At 65.4% G+C, this 20,412-nt stretch overlaps 3 protein-coding genes across 3 annotated transcripts in view; 1 reads left to right on the top strand and 2 right to left on the bottom strand.

The window, feature by feature from the left end:
- EHBP1L1 (EH domain binding protein 1 like 1) overlaps positions 1 to 4,164 on the top strand; it is a 29,160-nt gene extending 24,996 nt beyond the window's left edge. The window contains exons 16-18 of the mRNA XM_031943637.1: positions 852 to 925; positions 3,025 to 3,139; positions 3,400 to 4,164. Coding sequence (XP_031799497.1) covers positions 852 to 925; positions 3,025 to 3,139; positions 3,400 to 3,499 — 289 coding nt within the window. The 3' untranslated portion in view covers positions 3,500 to 4,164. The remainder of the gene's footprint in view (positions 1 to 851; positions 926 to 3,024; positions 3,140 to 3,399) is intronic.
- Positions 4,164 to 7,959, bottom strand: KCNK7 (potassium two pore domain channel subfamily K member 7). The gene is made up of 3 exons (XM_031943636.1): positions 7,479 to 7,959; positions 5,759 to 6,151; positions 4,164 to 5,022 (listed from the first exon to the last, which is right to left on the bottom strand). Exons 1-3 carry the CDS (start codon positions 7,957 to 7,959, stop codon positions 4,793 to 4,795), a joined length of 1,104 nt encoding a protein of 367 aa, XP_031799496.1. The 3' UTR covers positions 4,164 to 4,792.
- A 545-nt stretch (positions 7,960 to 8,504) lies between these two features.
- Positions 8,505 to 19,217, bottom strand: MAP3K11 (mitogen-activated protein kinase kinase kinase 11). Its single transcript, XM_031942115.1, has 10 exons — positions 18,396 to 19,217; positions 13,798 to 13,978; positions 13,560 to 13,708; positions 13,276 to 13,451; positions 12,392 to 12,635; positions 11,947 to 12,060; positions 11,529 to 11,664; positions 11,355 to 11,446; positions 9,952 to 10,311; positions 8,505 to 9,678 (listed from the first exon to the last, which is right to left on the bottom strand). The coding sequence occupies exons 1-10, from the start codon at positions 19,111 to 19,113 to the stop codon at positions 9,338 to 9,340; spliced, it is 2,511 nt and encodes an 836-aa protein (XP_031797975.1). The 5' UTR covers positions 19,114 to 19,217; the 3' UTR covers positions 8,505 to 9,337.
- Positions 19,218 to 20,412: the final 1,195 nt, after the last annotated feature.

Here is a 20,412-nt window from a genome sequence, read left to right as displayed (position 1 = left end):
CCACGGGGAACTGCGGTATTCCGTCTCCTGCAGCGCCACCTGGCGGCCCCTGGTGGTGTCCGCATTGTCTGCAGAGCTCCGCCTCGGCCTATCCCATTGGATGCCGGGGGGGGGGGGGGTCCCACCGGCAGCCCCCTGGTCTCTGAGGCCCGGGCGCCCTCTGGCTGTGACCCTGGGCAGGCAGCCGCCCCTGGGACTGGGGAGCGGCCCCGTGTCTGCCGGGAGCAGAATTCCCATTGGCTGAGAAGCTTTGTTTAGAGGAGGGGCTTCTTGGTGCCCGCGGCACGCGCAGGGGCGTCCGCAGTGACCAGGGGCGGGGCCCGGCCGGCAGTGACCCTGGCGCCTCCGGTTCCGGCCTTCGGGAGGACGCATCCGGGACCTCAGGCGCTGTCCCCGCTTTGGGAGAAGGGAGAGACTTGTCCTGCATTACGCAGCCAGCCGGGGCCGCTAGGTGGCGCTGTGGATAGAGCATCAGCTCAGGAGGGCCTGAGTTCGAATCTGATCTGGGACACCTGACACTTCCTGGCTGTGTGACCCTGGGCAAGTCACTGAACCCCGATTGAGAAAGGGAGGGAGGAAGGAAGAAAAAGAGAAAGGAAGGAAGAAGATGGATAGAAAGGATAGATAGATGGATGGATGCAGCCAGTAGGTCTCAGAGACACCAAAGCAGTCACTCCGATGCGCTGAAGGTTCAGACCTTGTGAAAGATGCCCACTTGCCTTGTCCTGGCACATAGTAGGTCAGCCAGCTGGCCTCTGGGACCCTCCTCCCAACGGGAGCCTGGGGGCCTCAAATCTCCAGTGCCGGGCAGGCCCCCCAGGGAACTGATTGCCACTTGCTTCCTGCTACAGGATAGAAGAACAAGACCTGGAGAGACGCTTCCAGCTCCTGAGTAGAGAACTGAGAGCCATGATGGCCATCGAAGGTACCGGGGTCAGCCGGGGAAACGGGGATGGCCTTGGGCTCACCTAAGCTGCCTCTCATGCCATGTACCTTCTGGGCAGCTGCCAAAATGCACTCTGGAAGGCCTGGGCCTGAGCGTGGTACTCCTGCTCAGAAACCTTCAGTGGCTCCCTCTTGCCCCTGGCACAAAGCCCAGCTCCGAGGGCACACCACAGTTTGGCTCTGACCCTACACTTCAGTCTTAATTGGTTCCGCTCCAACTCCAGCTAAATGGGTCCGCTTGGCCGGTTCCCAGTAAGTCAAGGGGCATTTTTTTAAGCTCCTACTATGTGCCAGGCCTTGTGCTAATCTCTGGGGAAGCTCAGAGACAGTCCCTGTTCTCAAGGAGCTCCCAGCCTAATGGGGGAGACTACAAGCAATGAATAAGCAAAGATAGACCGAGAGGGTAAACTGGGGGTTACCTACAGAAGGAAAAGGATGAGGGAGGCTGGGATTATTAGCTGGGATTTCAGGGAAGCCGGAAGCAGAGATGAAAAGGGAGGGAATTCCTGGCAGGGGGCACTGCAGAGAAAATGCCTGGAGTTGGGAGATGAAGAGTCAAGTGCAAAGAACGTCCAAGAGGCCATGGCCACCGTGTCAAAGAATATGTGATGGGGTGTGAGGAGCTAGAGGGCTGGTAAGGGGATAGGGAGCAGGATGTGGAGGGCGTAAATAGACAAGTGGAGGGTTTTCTGTATAGTCCTGGGGCCCTAGGAAGTCACAGAAGTCTACTGATGAGGACAGTGACGGGTCAGGTCTGTGGAGCTACTTGATGGTTGACTGGAGCATGGCCGGGAGGCAGGTGGCCTCCCAGCAGCTGTTGCAACAGTTCCGGGTATGAGGTGATGAGGAGGGGAGGGGTGTGCATATGAGGTAGAAATGACAGGACCTATAACTGATTGGGTCCTGGGGCGGGATGAGAGAGGGTGAAGAGCCAGGGTGACCCTTGGGAGGAGTGTGGGAATCAGAAAATGTGGCAGCATTAGTGACGGGGCTGTTAGCAACAGGTAAGGGCTAGGGGGTGAGTTCAGAACACATTGAATTGAAGACCTCTATAGGACATTCAGTTGGAGATGCAATCCTGGAGACCTGTTGAAAGTAAATAAGCATGTATTAAGCACCTACTATGTGCCAAATGCTTTAAAATTGTTGTCTCATATGTTCCTTATCACAAGCCTGGGAGGTAGGTGCTGTTATTATCCCCATTTAACATATGGGGAAACTGAAGCAAAGAGAAGTTAAGTTATTAGTTACACAGAGAAGAAGTGTTTAAGGCTAGATTTCCATCTCGGGTCTTTCTGAGCCCAACCCAGCACACTGTGCACTGTGCCCCCACCTGTCTCAGCCTGGGATGGACAAATAAATCGGAAAAGTATTTGCATAAAGATGACAGTTGGAAACATGGATTCAGTTGAACACAGCAAGTGATCTCCTGCCTCCCTATAGTCCCCTGGCCATCCTCCAAGTTTAGTAGCCACTCCTTCCTCATTTCTGCCTGGAAAAGAAATCCTGTCCTTCCTTCTCATCCCTGTCTCCTTTCTCCCTCTCTCCTCAGGGCAAAGGCCTTGGGAAGGCACACAGCCTACCTTGTATTATCCTTATGTCTGTGTCTGTGTCTGTGACTATGTCCCCTTCTCAGGACCCTTCTATTCAGTCTATCTTGTATTATTATCCTTGTGTCTACCTTGTATTATCCTTATTTTTGTGTCTGTGTCCGTGACTATGTCTCTTTCTGAAGCCCCTCCTATTCAGTCTATCTTGGATTATCCTTTGTGTCTGTGTCTGTGTCTGTGACTATGTCCCCTTCTCAGGCCCCTCCTTGCAGCCCACCTTGTGCTACTTCATGGCTGGACACTAGTCAGCACTAAGGGCAGAGACTGTGTTTTTTGTTTTTGTTTTTTTTGGGGGAAGGGTTGTGTCTCTGGGCCCAGCACGGGTCCTTGGGCCCTTTAGTGGGTGCGATTTGAAAGGAGGAGCCGGACAAGGCCCAGGGAGCCAAGGCCCAGACACAGAGAGTCAGACCCCCAGAAGCCCCCAGGCCGCAGCCAGGCTGCTCACGCGCTCCTCTGCTGCCATTCCCAGACTGGATGAAAACGGAAGCCCAGCAGCACCGCGAGCAGCTCTTGCTGGAGGAGCTGGTGTCCTTGGTGAACCAGCGGGATGAGCTGGTGCGGGATTTGGATAACCGGGAGAGGACGTGAGTGCTCCCTGCGGGCCGGGCCATCCCCGGGGGGGGGGGGGGGGGGGGGGGGGGGGGGGCCGCCATTGCTGAGGGACGGCTTGGTGCACTTGCGGGGGGCAGGAGGGTGATGCCCCTCCCATGCTAGTCTGTGGGGGAGGGGTCAGGGCGCTTCCTCCAGCCTGCATCTCAGTCCTCCTTGTCCCGCGACCCCCTTAGCCCTTCACCCCTGAACTCTGGCTCGCGGCCCGGCCGGACGCTGCCTCTTCTTTTCCCAGAGCCCTGGAGGAGGACGAGCGCCTGGAGCGGGGTCTGGAGCAGCGGCGGCGGAAGCTGAGTCGCCAGCTGAGCCGTCGGGAGCGCTGCCTGCTGAGCTGAGCCGGGCCGGGCCGAGCGAAGCCGAGCCGGGCCGCGGCTCCCCGGCCCGTCCCTCAGGGTGGCCGCCCCCATTCGGGCTGGGCGGGGGGCCGAGGGTCCCCTGCCAGCGGGCGGTATGGGCCGGGAGGCCGCGGACCCGCGCCAGGGGGCCCCCCTGCCCGGCTGGGAGCCCCGCTCCCCCGCCCCCCCCCCCCCGCCCCCGCCTCCGCTCTCCTCCGCCCTCGCCCCCGCCCCGCGCTTGCCTTTCCGCGTGTGGCCGCCAGAGGCCGCCGTGGGCCGGGTTGGGGGCGCTGCGGGCATGGGGGCCCTAGCGGAGGCCCGGCCCAGCCCCTCCCCCCAGCCCGTGGGGCCGTATTTATTGCAGTGTGTGCGCGCGTGTCTGTGTGTCTGTATATGTGTGCGCGGGGCCCTGGGCCCCGCGGGGGGGGGAGGGGCGATCGCGGAGGGATCCCCGCGGCCTCCGGGACCTTCGCTGAGCGAGCGGGAGGGGGCGGGGCAGCGGGCGATGACTCGGGGCCCTCCCTGGCCGAGCAAAGACTGGGTTAGCCCCTCTTGTTACTGGGGGGGGGGGTTAGAACCCCCCCTCTCAGGCCTCACCACCCTGGCCAGGAGTTTGCCCTCAATAAATTCTGACTGGGAGCCAGGACTCCGGCCTGTCTTTCTCCCCTCCCCCCACGCGGGGGCGCAGTGATCGGTGGGTTAGGAGAGGGGAGGAGAGGGCCGAGGGCCGGCCAGGCTGGGGGAGGGGGATGCCCAGTACAGCCGTCCTTGGAGGAGCCGAGTGCCCCCCGCCCCCTCAGGAGAGGAGGGCGGGCTGCTGAGTCCCGGGGAGGGGGGGAGGGGGGCTGCCGGCCTGTGGGACCCAGCACAGGGAGCCTCCCGGGCCCCGCTTCCTCCTGTCCAAAACCAAGGGGCCAAGACTGGCTTCTTCCAGCTCCGAACAGCTCCCACTTCTCTGGTCCCAAGGACTTCGCTCCACAACGAGGAGGGGAAGGGGTATTGAGCCCATTTTACAGATGAAAACACTGAGGGCTTGAGAAAATAATCCCCAGCGGCCTGCTTCATTAACTAGCCAGCCAGGACTTCCCGGAAGGCCGAAAGAGGTCGTACCAGGGGGGAGTCTGGGGGCTGCTGCGGCCCAGCCCCGGGGCTTGTGGGGGAGACTGAGGCAGTAGGAATCGGACCTTGCTTTTATTCACACCCCTAGACTTACACACATACGCGCCCCCTGAAGCTCCCCAAGGCCAGCGCCCTCACCCCCACCCCCCACGCCGGGAGGGCCGCGCTGGGCTCTCAGGCAGCGTTGGTGCCCTGTGCCAGGGCAGGGGCCGGGGGCGTGGGGGAGGGGCCGGGAGGTGGGCAGTGGTGAAGGGCCAGAGCATCCTGAGGGACGATGGCCCTTTGGTCCTCCTCCGGGCTCTGGGGGCTGGGGCTGAAGAAGCCCACCAAGGCCCGGACCTCCCTGAGCTCCGAGACCGTCTCCAGCATCGACAGCAGAGCCAGCAGCCCCAGAAGCAGGTAACCTGGCGGAGGAGGACAGAGAGACTGAGGAAGAGGAACGGGGCTCCCACGCCTGGGCTGCTGGGCCTCCCGCCATTCCTTTGGCCCCTGGGCGCTAGCCAGGAGAGGGGCCTGTGTCTGTGGTGGGCAGCACCGAGGCCCTGAGGATGGCAGGCAGTGCCAAGGGTGTCCCCCAGGCTGGCAGGCAGTGCCGAGGCCCCGAGGATGTCGGGCAGTGCCAAGGGTGCCCCCCAGGCCGGCGGTCCTCTTCCCCTTCCCCAGCAGGCCTCCTTCTCAGCCGCAGTCACAAGGGACACGGGGGGAGCCGCTGGATCCAGCCCTCCCCGGTGGGTCCCTGAAAAGCGGCCGCTCATGCTCACTCTGCCGCCCCCAGGAAAGCTGCTGGGCTCCCTATGGAGTCTCCATCCCCTTCACGCCTGAGGCTCGGAAGAGCCTTCCTGAAGCAGCCCCTGGGGGAGCTTGGCCCCCCCCCCAAAGCCTGCGCCTCCGACTCGTCAGCAGCTCCTGCTTGAAGCCCATCCCTGGAAGGTCCCGCGGGCCTGCTCTCGCTGCCCCCTGAGCTCCCCGTGTGAAAGAGCTCTGGATTTGGAGCCCAGGGACCCAGCCCTTGGCCCTGAGACCCTCGTGCTTTGGGGCCATCTCTGCCCCAGCGCCCGCCCCGGTGCCCGCATCTCCTCCACAGCACCTGAAGGACTGAGTGTGGGGAGCGGCGCCCCCCCGGACCGGGCCCCCACTCACCGATGAGGGCGAGCTGGCTGAGCCAGTACAGGGCCGGGTGGCGCTCACGGCCGGGCACAAAGTCCCCCAGCCCGATGGTGCTGAGCGACATGAAGCAGAAGTAGAAGGCGTCCATCGGGCTCGCGCCGGCCTCCTGGCCCCAGAGCACCAGGGTGGGGATCAGCACAAAGACCGTCGCCACTGTCAGCCCCAGCAGGGCCGCCTGGAGCCAGGGCACACGGGCGGGCGCCAGGCCGCAGCGGGCGGCCATCCGGCTCAGCAGGCGGCGCAGCGGGCGCAGCAGGCGCTGGCGCAGGGCCGCGGCCAGCACCAGGCTCATGGGCAGCCCCAGGCCGGCGAAGCCCACGCAGAAGGCCTTCCCGCTGTCCGAGAGCAGCGCCGCGTGGCCATAACCTGCACCGCCGGGAGAGAGGGAGGGGAGGCTGAGCCCCCGGCCCCTCCCATCCTTCCCTTCCCAACCCCAGAGCCACCTCGAAATGGTGGGAGCTGCCCCTCCCCCAGGCCCCCAACAGGGAGCTTTCTCAGGGAACGCTGGGTATGATGGTTAAACGCTGAGGGGGCTGCCCCCTCCCTGGGGGCTCTGTAGCCCCCAGAGTCTCCAAGCATTCTGGCCTTCAGAGGCCAGTGGCCAAGCCGTGAGAGAACCAGGATGGCCCCGGGTCCTCCCCAAGAAGCCTCCGGACGCCCCGTCTCAGAGACTTCCGGCGATGGGGAGCTCACTCCCTGTGGGAACAGCCCCTCCCTCCACCCAAGCCCAAATTCATTTCTCTGTGACTTGTGTCGCTCCTGCGGGGGCAGAACAAGGGTTCTGGCCCAAAGGCGGCTGCCCGTGTTTGGGGGTGAATCGCCCCCCCTTGGCGTCAGAGCCATGACTCGCCTGGAGCCGCTGGGCCGGGAGGAACTTCGGAGACCCAAACTTTGGGTCCGGTTCCCTGATTTGACAAGAGGGGAAACTGAGGTCCGGAGAAGGGACCGGCTCACTCAGGGCACTGCGGAGCAGGGTCAGGCCGGCCCAGGCCCCACTTCCAGTTCGATGCGGCAGAACTGTCAGCACCGGCTGGATGTCGGGGATTGGGCCTGAAACCCAGACCTTGCGGTTCCACCCCTCGGGGGCTTGTGGGTAGAATATTCGGGGTCCAGAGGGCTCGGGTTCAAGTCCCATTGCAGACACTTGGCTGTGTGACTGAGGGCAAGTCCCTTAACTTCTCCAAGCTCGGTTTCCTCTTCCTCAAGGATCGAGGAGAAGAAATCCCGGGCCGCGCAGGGTCGGGAACTGCACGTCCTCAAATATTTGCACAGTTGTGGGGAGGGGACCGGCCGTGTCCTGGTTCTCTCCGGGGCGGGACCCGGGGCGCGCTGGGCCGCAAGCAGCAGAGCGGGCACAGAGAGACCTCCGACCCCGGAAGGCTGTCGGCCAGAGGGGTCCTAGGGCCGGACCTCCTCGCCTCTGAAGCCCCTCCCCAACCCGAGATTCTGGGCCAGGGTCCGGCCCTTGGGCGCTTCCAGAGGGAGCAGCCTGGAGTGGGCGGGGCCCCTGGCTGAGAAACTGGAGGTACCGGTTGGGGATCATCAAGGGCTGGAAGGCGCACTGGGAGCCAGGGGCTCTGGGCCTGCGATGGGGCTGTCCCACGCAGGAACCCGGGGACAGCCGACGACCCCGCACTGGCCCTGGGCTCCTCAGCACGTGGGGTCCCGGCCTCTGCCGGCCTCTGGGCCTTACCTGTGGTGGTGAGGAGGCTGACAGCGAAGAACAGGGCGGAAGCCAAGTCCCAGTTCTCGGGCCCGGTGACATTGCCCAGGGCGGAGACCCCGTAGTCCTGGGCTTGGAGCACGGCCCCCAGCAGCCCCTCCAGCCTCCCGGGGGGCAGGCAGCCCCGGTGGTCCACCTGGAAGGCGGCCAGGTGGCCCAGCAGCTCCTCCCGCAGCCGGCGCTCGGGAGGCCTCTCGGTGGCCATGAACACGGCGGAGCCCAGCAGCACGAAGGCCAGGTAGCAGGCCAGCAGCAGCCAGAACCGGGCCCCGGGCCCCATGGGCAGGCTGAGAGCAGGGGCCCAGAAACGGGCTCCGGGCACAGGGACCAGGGCAGTGCCCTGTGTGGGGCAGCTGGGGATGAGCGTCCGGGCTAAGGGAGGAGCCTGAGGCCGCACGTGTGTGGGCTGGGGAGAGGAGGGATGGGAACCACCCTGGGAACAGCCAAGCATCCGCAAGGGGCACGGGGTGGGCGCTGCCAGTGGCGGGACCCACGGCTCCTGCCCCCTCCTCCTGCCTCCCCCCACGCCCCCATTCTCAGGTGGCCCCGAGTCCAGCCAAAGCCAAGGCCCCTCCAGCAGCCACAAGCTTGGCTAGATTGCCCGGGCCCCATTCTCCCTCACTTTATAGAGGATACAGGTCCTTAGACCATAAGGCCTGGCACAAAGACCCCGGTGGTCCCGCACCCGGTGCTTTTGCCACCCTCCGGGAGGCTCCCCTGCCCCGGGCGCCTTCCCAAGCCCTCACTGCCGTCCCCTCCTAGGGGCTCCTTTCCCTGACCCCCGCAGTGGGGAGCTCCCCCATCCCCCCTTGGCTTATGGTTGTAACCCTTCATCTGATGAGTTGCGGGGGGGCTTCCCCAATGGGACCCCCCGAGGGCAGGACAGCTCACTTGGCCCTCACTCTTGGTGGGTTTATGTTGTCTCGGCCAGAGGCCAAATACCAGTTACTCCCAGAATCCTCTCTGGGGGTCAGAGGAAAAAGCCGAGCCGGTGTAGACAGCTGAAGAGTTTATTTGGTTTCAGTAGCACTCGAGGCCGTGATCTGCAGACCAGGGCTGGGAGGTGGAGTGTTTGGCACTAAGCCCCCATGGGAAGCCCTTGGCCGCGTCCCCGGGGCCACTGGTGTGGGGAAACATGGGGGGGACCCGCTCCCAAGGGCCCCGAGGCTCCTCCCGGACGGCCCAGTCCTGCGCCTCTCCCCCCCCCAGGGGCCACAACCACGTGACTTTGCACTCCCTGCCTCCCCCCACCCCCAGACTGGGGGAAGGGTGGACAGTGATTCCCTGAGACAGGTTCTGGTGCCCCCCAAACCAGCCAGTTACAGTGTTGAGCCCCAGGGGGAAGAAGAGGGGCAAGGGGATGGCTCCGGAGGTCCCTGGGGACCTTGCAGGGGGCTGGGAGAGGCAGGGGCGCCCCCAACTGCCCTCCGGACTCCCCCAGTGTCCAGTGTTAAGGCTTCAGGTGCAGCGTAGTGTTCCAGGGCAGGGAGGCTTCATCCCCATCTTCTGCGCTCCCCTCTAAAGAAAAGGGCCACCTTCGAGGGAACCCAGAGCCTCTGGGATAAACTGAGGCAGTTGCCAACGGGCCCTCGCTCCGAGAGACTGCTCAGTCCCTTCCGGAGGGACCAGGGAAATAAGAGGGCAGGGGCCATCAGCCCCGTGGATCTAGTGGCCTTTTGGGGGTCTGGCCCCTTTCTCCTTTTCCAGTGTATACAGTGATTCCTGCAGAGGGCCTCCCTCTGGCTGAAGGTCCCACAGGGGGCACCTGCCTCCCCAAAAGGCGCCGAGACACTCCCACCTCACCGTGGGGTACACCTTGCCCCCCTTACTCAGGGGCTCCCCTCTGGCTCTGTGGCACCCCAAGGAGCCTGGCCCCCCATGTCTTTGGTCTGGGCTCTGTTGTTCTGGGGAAACTCTGGGCCAAAAGGGTTGAAGGGTTGGGGGTCCCGGAAGGGGTCCGAGTCTGGGAACAGGGTCCAAGGGGCTCGGCGGGGGGCAGGCTGAGGAGACGGAAGTGGGGACGGCCGGGGTCCGGTGGACACAAAACTCCATGGGTCGATGCGGCTCCGGAGGGGTGAGGGCCGGGGCCTGCCGATGAGGCCCAGCGTTGGGGACCGGGGGGTGCCGGGGGGGGAACGGAAGGCCCCAGGAGGGGGGGAGACAGCCCCGCCTGCAAGGAAAGCCAAGAAGCTTAATGGAAGCGCCCGAGGGCTGCTCCCCCCAGGCTGGCCCACCCACCTGGCTCCGGAGACCCAGGCCGCCTCACCCCAAGGTGAGCTCCTGCAGGGAGGCAGGAGGCAAGGCCCTCACAGCCCCCATCCCATCGGTTCTGAGGTTCTGTGACTCCCTCTAGACCCCCCCCCCCCGCCCTGTCCTAAGGTCCTTTCAGCTCCAAGCCCCCCCTCCCTCTGGCAGCCACTTCCCTGGAGCTGGGACTTCTTACCCCGAGTCTCTTCCTCTCGACGGGGGCTTTTGGCAAAGGGCTGCCCCCCGGGGGTTCCCAGATCAAGCAGAGGGGGGCTGGGAGGCACCACAGGGTCCGGGCTCGCGGGAGAGGGTGGGGCGTCCGGAGTTTTGGGAGAAAAGCGAATGAGAGGGGAGGGGGGGGACGACGCCTCTTCGGGGGTGGCATCCCCCTTGTCTCGGGCTCCGCTCCCAGCCTGCTGCAGGTCCCGGCCCAGGCCCAGGGAGGCCAACAGAGCTGTTCCCCGGAGCAGGGCCCGCTGGATGATCTTGGGGGTCCCGCTGCGGTCCGAGGTGCCCTGGCGGCGCGGCTCCTCTGGCTCTGGGGGGCGGACGTCGCCTGAGGAGGAAGCACAGAACAGCCGTCCCCCTCAAAGAAGGCCCTGGGCTGGGGAAGGCTCTGCCCTGTCCACTGCCGCCCGCCCGAGGCCCGGGTCCCCCTGCCTGCAGCAGCGGAGGCTGTTTCCGGGGTTGGCTCTGAGTCCCATCTGCACGCAAGGGCTTGGGGGCTCCCTTCAGGTCCTGGTCCCCTCCCCCCAACATTAAGGCTAGTCCCTTCTCCCTGCACCTCATTTCCTTCCAATAGAAGCGGAGGAGGGTTCGATTTTGTCTCGGGTTCCCAGGAACTATCATCATGCCTGGCATACAGTGGGTGTTTAATAAATGCTGGTTACGTTCAACAGACTTGACTGAATCACTGGAGAGACTGAACAAGGAAATGCCCCTGCTGACCCCTAAGCCCCCCAGCTCCTGCAGGAAGTCCTTCCCGGCCAGCCCAGCGCCAGCCCGCCGGCACCGACCGTGTCTGTGAACACGCGAGTCCCTGGGAGCACGGAGAGCGCTCCGGGGGGGTGGGGGCAGGGGCTCTGCCTTCTCTGCTTCAGGCGGCCCTGACCCAGCCCGCCTCCCCCCAGCCCCTCCTCCCTCCTCTGGCGCCCGGCCTCCAGCAGAGCTGCAGACCCCAGAGTTCCTGCCTCTGAGAGCGCCACTCAGAAACACCCCATTTAAATGCGGAGACACACAGGGTCTCACAAAGGCTCCCTGGGGGGCACCGAGTTAATCCTCGTGTAGCCTTCACGGGGAGGGCGTGTAAGGAGAGGACCGTGGCTACCGCAGGCAGGGAGGCCAGAGCCGGCGCCTGAGGGGCCCCTCTGACACGTGGGCCCGAACCCCTTCTGCCACTTAGGAGGCTTGGGGTCTTGCTCCCGTCCCTCCTCTGCCAGGGGCCAGCTAGCTCCCCGACGGAGCGCTCGAGTCTGATGCAGGCTGGCACCGAGCGGGCACACGGCGAGGTGCCCGCCGTCCCCAGCAGGGATCAGAAGTAGCGCCAAGGCTGCTCAGTGGGGCTCCTCCTGGGGGGGGGGGCGGCTCCGGGACACTCACCGTTGAGCGCGGGAGGAGTGGATGGGGACCCCAGGGGGGATGGGTCATTGGAGTCCAGGTACCAGGTGGTCTCGTCCATTCGGGACCGTCTCCTGGGGAGGGAGGGGAGCGGAGGTGAGCAGCAGAATCCGGGGAGGGGCGGAGGCGGCGCAGGGTCCGGGCCGGGACACTCACCTCCCATTCTGAGCCTCCCCGGGCTTGGGGGACCCGGGTCCCCAGGCCCAGCACTGCCGGCGCTCCCCACCTCCCGAGTCTTCCAGGCGGCGCGGGGACTGGCGGCCCCAAACCTGCCCCGTGTCCGCGGGTTCCACTGCGGAGAGAGAGGAGGGGACCGGGGTGTTGGGCTCCGGCTTTGCAGCGGAAGCCCCGGGAACAGGCCCGCAGCTCGGCGCGCCCCTACAGGTGGCCGGGGAGTTGGAAGGCCGCCGGGCAGGAGGGAGAAGGTCCGAGTCCCGGAGCAATCCCGCAGCCCCTCCGGGCCGGGCTCTGCCCCGGGCGGAGTGCGGGCCCCTCCCCCGACTGCCGGCTGGGCGGGAAGGGGGAGCCTGGCCGCTGAGGGGGACACCTGGCTCCCGAGGGAGGCGTCTCTTACACTGGATGGCCCTGAAGCGTGGGAAGGTGGGCGAGTCCCCGGCCCCGACTTCGAAAACGTTTTTCCTCCTGTCCAAGCCCGGAGAGGCCTGCACGGTGATCCGGTGCTTGAAGTCTAGGGGTGGTGGTAGGGAGAAAGGGGATGGCCCTGGATCCGAGCTGGCTGCCGAGCCCCGCCCCCGCCCCACCCGCAGCCACTCACGGGGCAGCATGCAAACAAGCGCTCACTGGGCCCCGCCCCCGCCCCACCCACAGCAACTCATGGGGCAGCACGCAAATAAACTTTCAGGTCCCGCCCGCTCCAGGAAGCCCCACCCCTTCCTCCATCAAGAGCCACTGACGAAGCGGCATGCAAACAAGCGGCTCTCGGACCCCGCCCCCCTCCCCCAGGAGCCATTCACGGGGTGGCATGCAAAGAGCCCCGCCTCCAAGCACCGCCCCCTCACCCAGAGGCATGCTGATGCGCTCGCCGCCGTCCCGCGCCCGCAGCTTGCTGCGCTTGAAGGTGCCCCGGCGGCGGCGCACGTGCGGCCGCTCTCGGTCCACCTGCTGCAGGAGCAGGGTCAGCTCGCGCTCGAACACCTCCAGCTCCCACTGCGCCAGCAGGTGTTCGCGCCGCCGCAGCTGCTCGGCCTGAGAGCGCTGCTCCCGCGCCGCCCGGGTCAGCTCCTCCTCCCGGCTGAGCAGCTCCTGGGGGCGGGGGGCGGGGCGTTAGGCTCTGGGCCCCGCCCCAAGGGCAACTCCCTCCCAGGTCCCTGCAGCCCCATCCTCGGGGAGCCCCGCCCCGCTCTAGGAGGCTCCGGAAGCCTCATCGCCAGAGAACTCCTGCCCCCGGACTCTGGAGTCCCGCCCCCCAGAGGTGCCCCCTCCCCTGTGCGACTCCCCAGCCACGCTCCGAGAAGCCGGGGAGCCGCTGGTGGCCCCCTCGTTTTCTGGCAAGGAAGCTAAGGGCGAGGGTGCCTGGGCTAGCCAGGGTCACGCATTTGCCCGGGTCCTGTGGCTCCCGAGCCCCCGGGAGTCCTCCCACTCCAGGTCCCAGGCAGCCCGGGTCTCGTTCCTGCCCCTTAGGCCCCTGGGCTTCCCCGCCAGCCTGAGGCCAGGAGCTCCCCTAGTCTGCTCCCTGCTGAGGAGCCCTGCTCCGAGAATCCCAACACTGTCCTGGCCAGAAACCTCATCGCCCCCACTTCTAGGCCCCCCACCTCCTTTCCAGGGACCCAGGTGTCCTGCCCCCAGCCTCTAGCACAGCAGGGACAAATGATGTGGAGAGAAAACCTGGCTCCAAAGGCAGGCTCTGCTATTCCCCGCCTCCCACCCCACCCAGGGACGGCACCTTTTCCTTTGCTCTGATCTCATCGAAGAGACCCTGGATCTCCCGCTTCCAGCCGTCTTGCATGGAGTGGAAGGAGTCCCGGGGCATTTCCCGCAACACCTGGGCTTCCAGGGCCGACAGCTGTTGCAAGATGACCGAGAAGTCGGGCCGGCGGTGGGGGTCCTGTGCCCAGCAGTCTGGGGGGAGAGAAGGGGGGGCATTGTGTAGTCCCACCTCTTGCTGCCCCTCCCCAAAGCCTTCTCTCTCACGATCAGCACCCCCCCCACACCTTTAGGGTCCCTTACCGGCCATGAGCTGGGCAAAGGGCTCGGGGCAGGTGGAGGGGATGGGCAGCGTCAGCTTGTTCACGGCGACGCCATAGGCCACGGCCAGGCCGTCGATGCCGCGGTAAGGCACTTCTCCGGTCAGCAGTTCCCACAGCAGCACCCCGAAGCTGCAGGTGGGAGAGCAGCCGTCAACCCCCCGCACCCCCCCACCCCTGAGCCTCTGCTCCCCCCTCCCCCCTCGGGTGGGGCCCCAGACCTCCAGACATCGCTGCCCTTGGAGAAGGTGGAAGCCTTAATGACTTCGGGGGCCATCCAGGCGTAGGTACCCGCGGCGCTCATCTGAGTGGTCTTGTGCCACTCGCGGGCCAGGCCGAAGTCCGTGATCTTCAGGGTCTTGTGCTCCACATCGTCCCCCTCCACGGGCTGCAGCAGCAGGACTGGGGGGGGGGGGGGCAAGAGGAGAGGCCGAGTTAGGGCTGCTCCCAGGGCACATCCCAGCAAGCTCTGGGGCAGGGGAGCCGAGCATGGAAGAGTCTTCCTCGGGCTCCTCCTGGGGGGCAGTCTCAAAGTGGGGGGGCACCCACTGATGCAGGAGCTCAGACCAGCTAGTACCAGGTGGAAATAGTCGCCAGGGCTGCCACCTCCAGCTTCCTAGGGGCTTCCCTCCCCAGCCACTGCCCTGGGAGAGACCAGCCTGAGCCCAAACTGGACCAGCAGCAATTCTGCCATCTCCTGCCCCCAAGCATCTGGCCTCAGTCTTCCACATCTGGAGGCCCCCAGCTTCCCCTCTGTGCCCCCAGACCCTCCAGCTGTCCGTATCCTCCTCCTCCTCCTCCTCCTGTCCTGGGCTACCTCATCTCCAAGCTGTCCTTTGCCCCTCCAACCTTCCCTCTTAATTCTGTCACATGCTGGCGTGACCCTGGGCCCTTCTCTGGGCCTTAGTTTCCACATCTGTAAAATGGAATGGGAGGGGGCTGGAGCCAGGGAAAGGGGACTTCAAGTTCTGCCCCAGACACTTGCTGTGTGACACCGGGCAAGCCCGAACCTCTCTGGGCCTGTTTCCTAACCTAGACAATGGGGACGGCCCCTCCCTCCCAGGACTGTTTCCAGCCGCCAATGGGACATGAGCAGAGCACTCAGCAGGGGGCCGGGCAACCCCCCCCCTCCCCCGCTCCCCGAGGGGTTGAGCCAGAGCCCACCAGGCAGCTTAGGAAGAGAAGGGCAGCCCAAGGCTCGGCCACGTGATCTGCGATGCCAGCATCGGGCCGGGTTCCCGTTTTATGGATGACGGGACTGAGCCATAAGCTGCCTATGGCTCAGCCTCCGCCAGGGCGGGTCCTCGGGAGGATTTTGGACCCAGGCTTCCCTCACCCCCAGCCTGGCACTGGGAGGGAATGGGGCCTGGGGGGAGGGGGGAGCCGAGGGGGATTCCTTTCTGCTTCTTCATTTCATTTCCTGTTTCCTCCTGGGCCTGGCCCCGCCCTCCCCTGTGGCCTGCCAGGTACCGTGGGAGGGGCCTTGGCTCAGAGTTCAAATCTCTGAAGATGCTCCCCCACTTGGGAGCCTTGGGCCAATCCCCTCTCCCTGAGGCTGTTTCCTAGCCTGTAACAAGGGGACACTTCTGGCCCTCGCCCCTCACACCTTCCTTGTGGCTGCTCTTCCAGCCTCTGGGCAGCCCCCCCCCCCCCTCTCAAAAGTAGGGAGGCCAGTTGGGCCAAGTGGCCTCTTACTGAACCACGTGACCATTATTTACTCCCACTTACCCACCCCCGCTCCCCCACAGGCAGAGCCACGGAGACCCACCAGCTGAGGGCTGTCACCGAGGAAACCCCGAGTGGGCAGGGGGCACACGCCCACCGGGACCGGCTGCCTGTGGCACAGGGATCAGGAGCGACGGTCTCCAAGGCGCCTCCGCTGCCTGGTGGTGACCCCTGACTTGCGACCTCTCCCCACTACCTGGGGCGCCTCGTGTGCCCCCGTCCCCAGCTCCGGGCCCAGGGAGGCAGGGGAACGTCATAGCTGCAGGACTTGGGGCTAGAAGGCCGCTGGAGCCCAGCCCCGCCTCCCTCGTCCCCCCCCCCCCCCCCCGCGCCCCCCCCCCCCGCCCCTGCCCCAGGAACAAACGTTTTCTATCCAGTTCTATCCAGGTTCCAGTGCTCGGCGCCTAGTAGGCACTTAATAAACTTTTCACTGAACAGAACGGACTGGAGCCCTCTCGCTTGACAGATGAGGAAACTGAGGCCCAGAGTCATGCTTAGCCAGGATTGGTCCTGAGCTTAAAGGGCTCAGAGCTCTTAATTGCCGGCCTTTCCGAGCTGCTCCTAGTCTAGCTCGCCGGGCCCGGCCCGGTTCCTCCCTGCTTCCAGAGCCTCGGCGTGGCCTCTGTGGTCTCCCCGCTCCGTGGGCTCCGTCCACAGACTTCTTCCCCTCCCTTCCTGGTCCTCCCAGCTTCCCCTTTCTGAGCAACCTCAGTCAGGACAGCAGGGCCCTTCTGGGAAAGTCGGGGGGTGAGGGGAGCAGGTCCGGCCCGGGCCGGGGCCCTGGAGAGCTGGTCCTGTGACTCGTGGGCCTGGAGAATTCCCTCCCTCCTCTCCCCGGGCCGAGGCTCACAAGGCCGCCATTGTCCAGGCCGCCACAGGAAAATCAGGCCATTGTTTTCTACCATGTCCCCCCCCACCTCCAGGATAGGGATTCCCCCCCCCCAGTGCTCTCAGGACTCCTAGGCCCAGGACCAGGGAGTCTAGAAGGAGGCGGGATGCCCAAGCTCTGGGAGGCCAGAGGCCCGAGGTGCCCAGGTCACAGAGGCTAAAGCGGAGCTCCACATCCCATCCAGAGGGGGTTTGGCTGGGGTGGGGGTGGGGGACTCCTCCCAACTCCCCCCAGTCTAACCGCCCCCACAGCCAGCTGTGCCTGGAGAGGGAGAGGGGAGGCCAGGGCAGGGACAGGAAGCCCGTTCAGGAAACGCAGGAAGTAGCAGGGAGGGCGGGGAGCGGGGGCTCAGGCTATTGTTCCATTTTCTCTGTAAAGAGAAGGGAGGAAAAACAGAAGCCAGGATTCCCCTCCCCCAGCCAGGGGTCCGGCTTGCAGGGGAATCCCCCCCTGCCCACCGGGAGAAGGGCTAGGGGAGCAGCCCGCCTGGCTTCTGGGGGTGGCAGGAGAACAGGGGCCCTTCCCACCGGTCTAAGAAGCTAGAAGTGGGAGGAGGCTGGACGCTCTGCGCCCAGAGGACACAGGCTTGAAGCACAGGGACCCTGTGAAGGCGAAGGGAGGCGAGGCTTGTGGAGGCCCAAAGCCAGCCTTGCTTTGTGCGCCTAAATACAGACACTGACTCTGGAGTCCGGCCTTTCCCCCAAAGCCCACCTGAGCGGGGGCTGCCCCGTCTGCTCGCCTGCGCTGTAGTGATGAGGAGGGGGACACAGAACTCCCTTTGGGTCCTAGGAGGCCCAGGGGCTCCCTTCCGCTCCCTGCCCCCTCACACCTTCAGTGCTGCCCAACCTCCCAGCCTGGCACTCGAAGCCCTCGAGATGTCATCACTCCTCAATCTTGACCCAGGGCCCTGGTCCTTCCTCCCCCCAGCTGCACGTTCCTCTCTCTGAGCTTCTGCCCTTGGAAAAACTCCTTTCTTTGGCCAGGTCCCACCTCAAGACCTTCCTTCTCTGAGGCTTCCCCTGGCCCAAGTTCATCCCCGGAGGCACCGGGAGGCTCCGTGTCCCACTTCCACACTCCCGGGTAGAGGAGGGCAGGGCCCAGAATGCAACACCGAGCCGGCCTCTCAGCCCTGGCGGGGACGGACCTCGGCAATCACTGAACCTAATCTCTCCTGCTCAGTCCAGGACGTTAGGAGAAAGCGACCTCCCTGAGAGGTCAAACCACCGGCCAGATGGACAAGGGTTTATTCTTTGGCCTTCTGGACCAGTGCCCTTCCAAACGATCTTGGGGGAAAATATGGGAAAATGTACAGTGGAGAAGTAACTGCTTATTTATCCGGGGCACTGGTGGGGGACGGCCCAGTTTCCTGCCCTCTGGGAGCGGAATCTGGCAAAGGAGCTGGGACAGCGAATGGTGTCGGGACAAACAGGGCAGGGATGGACCAGATGTCACTGCGGGTGGGAGGAAGGAAGGAGGGAGCACTGCGGACTGAAGTGCTCAGGGAAGGCTTCCTGGAGGGGGCAGAAAAATGGATGAGGCTGCACTGGGAGCTCTCTTTCAATGCCCACGTCAGCCCAAATCTCTTTTACAAAGCTTCCAACGGGCAGAGGCTGAGACTTTTGGGTGGAGGCCGGATTCTCCGGGGAAACAAATACTGATTTGAGGCCCCCCATCTTTGGCTGGGGGTTGTCCTGCTCCAAGTCAGTGTTTGCTTGTGGCAGTGGGGGCGGAGGAGGCTCCCTGGCCCTTAAGGCGCCCAATGGGGGAGGGAAGGCCGGGCTTGTGAGCCAGAGCCCCCCGCGACAGCACCCCGAGCACTCCTGGGAAACCTCCCAGGCCCTTCCTCTGTCTAGACCCGGTTCCCCCAGATGAGAGGACGGCGTCGCACTCTAGTCCCTTCTCTGATCTCGTGCCTGCGGTGACAAGCCCGGGTTTCTGAAGCCAGGCTCCAACCCTGGAAACGTCTGGAGCCAAACGAGTCCCCTCTCTCCCCCTCGGTTTTCTCATCTGCCAAATGGGGCCGCGGCGGCCCTGGTAACCTCAGAGGGAATATCGCCCCTTAAAAGGCAGGAGAGGGGGCTGCCCTTTGCCTCGCGACTGCCTTTTCCAGGAGAAAGGCAGCCAGGGCTCCAGGCAGCCTGCGACCAGGCCGGGAGAGGGGGGGCCCTGGAGGCGGGGGGCGGGCCAGGGGCGCCCGTTACTCACTGTTGTTGGACTTGAGGTCCCGGTGGATGACGGGCACCAGAGCCTCACAGTGCAGGTAGTGCATCCCCCGGGCTATCTGCACCCCCCAGTTGACCAGCACGTGAGGGGGGACGCGGCGGCCGGCCAGCGCCCGGCTGAGGGGGCCTCCGGCGGCGTACTCCATCACCAGGCACAGGTTGGGCTCCTCCAGGCACACGGCCTTGAGCGCGATGATGTTGGGGTGCGCCAGCATGGCGAAGAGGCGAGCCTCTTGGCGGACGCTCTCGGCCGTCACGCTGATGTCCTCGTCGGGGTCCTGGCGGGCGGCCTTGACGGCCACCAGCTCGCCCCTCCAGCTGCCCCGGTAGACCTTGCCGAAGCCGCCCACCCCGATCACCTCCTCCAGGCGCAGCTCCTGGAAGCGGGCCACCTCGGGCTGGGGGGCGCTGCCCCGGGACACGTAGTTGCAGGGGAAGATGCCCACCTGGTCGCCCACCTTGCCCGCCCACCAGCCCTCGTCCCCGGAGATGGCCGCGTCCCGGGACAGCACCTCCACCCGGTCCCCTTTGCGCAGCGTCAGCTCGTCGCGGCCGCTCGCCTCGTAGTCGAAGAGCGCTGTCCACACCGGGTTGGAGTAGGCGGTCTTGGGGGCGCCCTCGGCCCGCCCCCCGCCGCTCCACGTCCCCAGGGGGCTCTTGAGGAGCAGGTTCTTCAGCGGCTCCATTCTGGGGGGGCTCATCGGGCTAAAACCGGCGCCTCATTGCGAGGGAGGGGGAAACCGAGGCCCAGGGAAGCCCCGACCGCTGCCCCGGGGCCCCCGCATGGCGCGCCGGGGCCCCCGGGGGCCCGGGGCCGGGTCAGGGGCGGGGCGGCCGCGGGCGCCGCCGGGGGAGCATGGGGGGCCTCGGCCGGACCTGGCTCTCCTTCCGCCTGCTCCTGGGCGCCCGGCCGCGCTCCCTCCTGCTCCCTCCGAGCTCTCTTTGTACTTTGGCCCCGGGCGGGAGGCGGCGGCGGCGGGGGAGGAGTTTCGCTTTTTTCCGCTCTTCTCCCTCCTGCAGGAAACAGCATCAGATGACGCTGGCCCCGCGGGGCGGCCCCGGCCGGGGGACCCCGAGCCCCGCGCCCGCCTCCGGGGACCCCGCGCGGTCGCCCCCAGCCGCACCCTGCCTCGCGCGCGCTCCCGGGGGGCCCCACGGGGAAACTGAGGCGGAGAAGCGGCGGGAGCGCGCGCGCGATGGCGACGGCCGAGCCCGAGCGCGAGCCCCTGCGCGAGCCCCGGCGCGGCTCTCGCCCTCTTACGGGGCTCCTTCGAACCTTCGGAGAGCCGGGCCGAAGCGGCGTCACCCGCCACCTCCTCTGCTCCGCGGAGGAGTGCCTGTCTCTTTAAGGAAGTTGACGCCATCTGCGCTCGCCTACTTCTGTCTGTCCCAAGAACTTTCGGCCTAGGCGCTAGCCGGGTCTGGGCCGGGATCTAAAAAAAAAAAAAAAAAAACGGAGACGACTCTAGCGGGCTCATGCCAATGACGTCACCCATCCCTCAGGGCCACAGAAGGGGGGGGCCGCGGAGATACCTCCCTCCTACCCAAGCTCCGAGATCTTAGGCGTTTGGGCGTTTTCCATTGGCGAAGCTGCACGTCACTTCTACCCTGTAAACCAATAGCCAACCGGCTCTCGTTTAAGCTGGGGGAGGAGGCTGGGGGGGGGTGGGGGGCTGGGGGGGAGTGGGGTCCGCCGGCTCGGCTCTGCGCATGCGCCTCGGCAATCCCATCGAGGAACTGTTGCTTGCCTGGCCCCGCCCTCAAATCGTCTGAGCCCAGGCTTTCGGCATCTACGCATGCGCCGAGTTCTCCGCCAGTAAGCCGTTGCTCCCCTTTTTAGCCAGCTACACCTAGATAGGACAGAGCTGACCCTCTTGTCTGACGTGCAGAGAAACTGAGGCGGGCACCCCTTGCGCAAGTCCTCTCTCATTGAGTCCTCGCGGCCATGCTCGGCGCCTGGCCTCCTAGGGTTGTCCCCATTTTACAGACAGGCCCCCAGA

Source organism: Sarcophilus harrisii, chromosome 6 (genome assembly GCF_902635505.1).
Source record: "Sarcophilus harrisii chromosome 6, mSarHar1.11, whole genome shotgun sequence".
NCBI lineage: Eukaryota > Metazoa > Chordata > Mammalia > Dasyuromorphia > Dasyuridae > Sarcophilus > Sarcophilus harrisii.
The sequence above is the reverse complement of the archived record's forward strand: the minus strand, read 5'-3'. Positions and strand labels throughout refer to the sequence as shown.

What these genes read in the sequence shown, in the direction of transcription:
- MAP3K11 (XM_031942115.1), bottom strand. Translation starts at nt 19,113, where the DNA reads ATGAGCCCCCCCAGAATGGAGCCGCTGAAGAACCTGCTCCTCAAGAGC. An exon ending in GGACCTCAAGTCCAACAACA is followed by an intron (nt 13,979 to 18,395) that starts GTGAGTAACGGG and finishes CCCCCCCCCCAG; the next exon opens with TCCTGCTGCTGCAGCCCGTG. An exon ending in GGGGAGGCTCAGAATGGGAG is followed by an intron (nt 11,447 to 11,528) that starts GTGAGTGTCCCG and finishes CTCCCTCCCCAG; the next exon opens with GAGACGGTCCCGAATGGACG.
- KCNK7 (XM_031943636.1), bottom strand. Translation starts at nt 7,959, where the DNA reads ATGCTTGGCTGTTCCCAGGGTGGTTCCCATCCCTCCTCTCCCCAGCCC. An exon ending in CAGCCTCCTCACCACCACAG is followed by an intron (nt 6,152 to 7,478) that starts GTAAGGCCCAGA and finishes CCGGCGGTGCAG; the next exon opens with GTTATGGCCACGCGGCGCTG. An exon ending in CAGCCAGCTCGCCCTCATCG is followed by an intron (nt 5,023 to 5,758) that starts GTGAGTGGGGGC and finishes CTCCTCCGCCAG; the next exon opens with GTTACCTGCTTCTGGGGCTG.